The 5,292-nt window shown below is 36.7% G+C and overlaps 1 protein-coding gene across 1 annotated transcript in view; it reads left to right on the top strand.

Moving 5' to 3' along the window:
* The window catches only part of PIEZO1 (piezo type mechanosensitive ion channel component 1 (Er blood group)), a gene marked incomplete in the record, with an annotated part of 131,609 nt that overhangs the window by 73,469 nt on the left and 52,848 nt on the right, over positions 1 to 5,292 (top strand). The window contains 3 exon segments of the mRNA XM_072422653.1: positions 662 to 833; positions 1,430 to 1,540; positions 1,633 to 1,720. Coding sequence (XP_072278754.1) covers positions 662 to 833; positions 1,430 to 1,540; positions 1,633 to 1,720 — 371 coding nt within the window.

Here is a 5,292-nt window from a genome sequence, read left to right as displayed (position 1 = left end):
AATGTTCATTGTAACCATTATGTAGAATCATGCCTAAAAAATAAATTTTGTTTTTTGTTTTGATGTTGTTTAGTAATAGGGATATGGAATACGTAAATTTTTTTAAACAAATTATGGGGGAATGCAATATGAATTGGTAGAAAATCCATAACCACAAGGAGTGTAATTGCCCTCATTTAAGGTTTCAATAAGTCTAATATATATATAAAAGAAATGATGGAGGAATGAGGAACTCCCTCAATAGGGACGCCCAGTACTTTCCTCCCATTATCCGTTCTAAAAAAGGTGAATGGAACACAAAGAAACTTATGCAAGACTTTGTTGCTGTCTGTACCCCACTGTAGAGCATGTCCTTAACTTTCTGTTCCAGTAGACTGAAAGTTTATCAAATAGTGTTTGTGTCCAATGTGTATATAAAGATTTTTTTTTTTTGTAATGCATGGTGAAGCATTGGAACCTCTTTACTTTTATCATTGTTTATCTTCTGGCAAATCATTAGCACAAATAGTGTTATATCAAAGCACAGTAGGATTGTGGCTGTTTGTTTTGCATTTTTATCATGCAGTAATCTTATATGACCATCTTGGAAAAACTTGTGGTTTGATGGAATTTATGGATATGCATACAGAATATGTTTAAACACACAGACCTCTCATTGCAGACTGTTTGGCCTGAATGACATTGTTAATCACTCCAACTGCACGGGCAGCATTGATGAACTCATTCTGAACAAGAGCCACGACTGGCCAGTTTATGTGAACCCAGGAATTCTGCTGCTGCTCTACTACTCAGTCATCTCACTGTTAAAACTGAAGTATCCCAACACTAAAAGGGTAAGTGTTAATGACTACTTGATAAGGTTTTCTGGGGCACTGCAGTGCTTCCTGGAAAAGGCTTATTGTAGCAAACACCGTTAAATCTGAACTCCAGGCAAGCATCTAAGTGCACAAAATAAATACAACAAAGGATTTGCATATCTGTTCAATTAGTTTTGAGATTCACACCCTGACACAGCAAGCAGGAGGATGACTTTACTTTCTATGGTAAACCAGAGAATATTCCCTAAACTATATCTCCTCACCCATCCTGCTAATTAGACATTGATGAAACCACCATCTTAACAGCTTCATTGATGTTGAAGTTTTCCTGCCAGAAATGTCAGACTCTAACTTCTACTCCCATTATATAGGTAATGTTATTGCAACCTGTTTGGTATACAATTAGGGATCATTCATATTGGAGAAAGACTCCACCAAATTGGCTAGTAGGAAGATCTGGAGATCTAATGGCCTTCGCCACTGGAATCCAAAGATTCAACCAGTGGGTGACTCCAAACATTTTACTATAATAAAATATTAGTCTGTGACAATCTCTGTGCAATCGTTTTATGTTCTGGATTCTTGGTGGTAATTTCCCAGCTGTCTCTTAGAAACAGGAAGATGTTCAGACGGACACCTGGAGGTCCGCGAGAAAAGACCTAGAATTGTCTGAGGTGGAGTCGTGGTCCAAGGAAAGGTACAGATTTGGGGAGGAAACTAAAGTAAGTTTTTATTTTATTTTGCATTAAACCTTAAAACTGTTCAATAAGATTTTTCTATATTGATGATCTTCTACATCTTCTTTATTTCTCAGCCTATGTTGGCTAGTGGCAGTGAAGCAGCCATGGAAGATCCAGAATGTACAGTCCATGTCATCCAGCCAGGTTCCTCCACACACCCTGGTATGAATCTTTAACTACATAGGGGGTTGTATTTAGCTTTTGTTATACCTTAAACCCATATGAGTGATGACTTGAATAAGCTATATATTTTCTGTCACTTTTATTAAATGGAATTATCAAATAGAAGTAAATTTATAATGATGGGGGTGCACAGCAGATTTGCCAATTATGGCATACACCTATTTATAGGTGCCCAGCAGTGATGACAGGTCCAAGATCCTGACACGGCTTCATCCCTTAAAGCTGCTGTCCTCACCGCCAAGTCTTCTGTCTCCACTAGAATCCTCTTCAGTTATTGAGCAACCTCTAATGATGTAACTCCTACATATGTGCACAGGAGTTACATTTTCTCTGATATCTAGGTCTGTTCCTGGTAGTGGCAAGTATAGAGCCTGGCTGTACCGTGCATGCTGCATCTGTTGTGCAACAGGGTATAGGATTTTTTTTTGACAAGACTTCGCATGGCTCCTCTACCAAAAACTTCTACCTTTTGGTATTTTGGGTTTAGTTCTCTTTTAAGGTCTTGTACACATAGGATTAAAGTAATGTTTTTTTTTTTTTAATTATTATTGTACAGAATTTATATAGTGCCAACATATTGCGCAACGCTGTACATAGTCCATAGTCATGTCACTAGCTGTCCCTCAACTAATGTCCCTACCATAGTCATATGTCTTTAATACAGTTTTAAGGTCAATTTTGGGGGGAAGCCAATTAACCTAACTGCATGTTTTTGGGATGTGGGAGGAAACCCATAAAAACAGGGAAACCTGCAAACTCCATGCAGATAGTGTCCTGACCGAGATTAGAACCTGGGACTCGGCACTGCAAAGACCAGAGCAGTAACCTCTGACCCACTGTGCTGCCCAAAAACAAAAACCTTTTGTTTTTATTTCCATGATACCATTGTTGAGACTTTCCATTACTCATTGTTCATGTGACTTATATAACCGTACAAAAAAATTAGGGGAGATCCTATCATCAGAACAAGAAGGCACAAAAAAAAGCAATAAATTAATTGTCAGTTTTCATGTCCTCACCATGATTGAGGGGCAAAATCTTCCTTGCCAAAAACAGACGGTAGGTAAAACCCAAACCTAACCATGCTCTGTTGTATTTAGGATTTAAAACAATATTGGCTAGAATTTGCTTACTTCATAATATTGACTGTTGTTAATTCTTATTTATAGATTGAGCCGTATACAATGGGCCTGATTTATTAAAGATCTCCAGGACTGGAGGGGATACACTTTCATCAGTGAGGCTGGGTGATCCAGCAAACCTGGAATGGATTCCTTAAAAGTCATTTGCTATTTGTTAACAAAGTTCTGGACCAGATCTGTTCCAAGTTTGCGGATCACCCAGCTTCGCTGATGAAAAGAGTATCCTCTCCAGTCTTGAAGAGCTTTAATAAATCAGACCCAATGTCCTGACCAGGGTAGCTTTGTCCCACAAGTGCCCAACTTCAAGTTTTGCAAAGCAGAGCCTTTTAGTTAAAGCCAGTTTGGTCTCTGCCGCTGGAATACAGTGTCTATAAAAAGAATCTTCCAAATAGGTCAGCTTATTTGACATCTGCCCTTGCTGCCCGGGACCTGGTTTGACTTGTTCCGCAAGTCTGTTGTGTCCCAAGCAGACAATCTGGAATAGCAGTTCAAAGAGAATTATTAACCACAAATTGGAGCCTTGTATGCTCATTCACTATTAGCCACCACACTCAGGGTATGTTCTGCATTTGGCATTGAGGATAGCATTGTGCACCTGTTCTCTATAAATAACTGTATGGCCAACTCAACATAAATTCCTGAGACATGGAACAGTTTTTTTTTCCTATTTAAAGAGATGGTGAAAAGAATACTAAACATCAATAACAATGCATTGTTAACTGTTAAATGTTGAAAAGCAAGATGGGCAATATATACCACTTACTTTTTCTTTTTCAATATCGGTTGTTTTTGAGTGGCGATCTGATATTTTGTTGAGGTGGCCTCTGCTGTGTTCTACATACCAGAACCAAGAGCACCAAAGCTAACCTGTTTTTTGCATTTGTTTTTCTAAAGTCATGCAGAAATGCAGTGCAGCACAGGCCTCCTGTATCCATACAGTGCAGATAACAAACATAATATTTAACCCACCTCTCTGTAACCTTACCAGCAACGCTGTGTGTTGATTTAAATAAATTTCTTCCTGTACTTATTATTCTTGGTCAATTTTTAATGGCATTTTCCACATTCCGCCTTTCTGAAAAATTTCCTGACTGCCAAAGCCGAACTGTAAACAGTTTTCATGCACCAGTTCATAGTACTGGCTGCAAATCATGGTTTCTGTACCTAATTCTTGTTCATTTTTTATTAATGTTGTAAGAAAAAAAATGTATTTTTATGTTAGATTTGTGTAGACATAAATGTATATTTTTTTATGTTTGAGTTGTGGACATAAATCTAGAAATTCATTGTTTTCTTGTTGTAAACTGATGAAAACTAAATGAGTAACTGTTCATCATGAACTTGTGCACTGCTAAATTATTGATAAATTCAATAACAACATAATATATTGCAGCATACAAGTCCTTGGATTTGGTGGATGCTTTAGTTTTGTTTATTCGGGCTAAGAACATTTTTAGCGAGTACTAAAAGTTCTTGTTGACCATGCCAGAAATAAAATGTCTCATGAAGGGAACTAGAAGATGAAAATATCTTGGTTTTCTTCTTAAAACTGCTAATCCTATCACCTTTCCTATGAGCAAAGGCAAATGGTTGAAGTTACACAAAGTGACGTGCAGTGAGTGTAGCTGCCCAGGGACCGGAAGTTTTCTTAGTAGGGTGGCCAAGGGACACAAAGCCTTTATATAGGATAACTAATGTAGCAGCACTGCATAATATGTTGGCGCTATATAGGTACTGTTATTATTTTTATTATGAATAATTATAATAATATCCTTGTCCAAGAACTTGTCATTTGTTATATTTTAAATTCTTGTTTTGGAGTTTATATTCTCTTTGGAAAAACAAATAAATACATTTCAGTACAGTTCCATTTATTTTCTATGCATTTTAAAGATTTATTACATGTATTGTTTGTGCTTTTTTGGTACATTTTTATTCTGTTCTGTCATTTCCTAGACCTGTGAACATTAAAAATTCAAGTAAAATGTTTGTACATTTTTATGCATTTTACAAGAATTTTGTTTTTTTTTTTTTGGAAAATGCTATCTCTTTTTTTAATGTGCTTGGGGAGAATGGAAACAGGGCCTGTAGGAAAAATTCCTGTTTCCCCTATCCCTTTTCTTGAAAGACAGTATCTTCACTAAGTCTCTATTAGCTTAATAATCACATAGATCTTAAATGACAAGATATTTATTAACAAAGAACAGAATTAACAAGTAATCAACAATTATTCCAATTAAGCTAAACAATAATCATATAGACAAAGTAAAATGATACATTACGCAAAGAGTCCGTCCTCTGTACCCTGCACCTTTGAGAGAGTAAGAGAAGTCTAAGAGGCAGGCATAGGATGTATATAGGCATATAGGAGATTTGGGAGAAGAGGCATAGGATGTATATAGGCATATA

Source organism: Pyxicephalus adspersus, chromosome 9 (assembly GCF_032062135.1).
Source record: "Pyxicephalus adspersus chromosome 9, UCB_Pads_2.0, whole genome shotgun sequence".
Taxonomy (NCBI): domain Eukaryota; kingdom Metazoa; phylum Chordata; class Amphibia; order Anura; family Pyxicephalidae; genus Pyxicephalus; species Pyxicephalus adspersus.
This window is presented reverse-complemented; position numbering and strand designations above follow the sequence as displayed.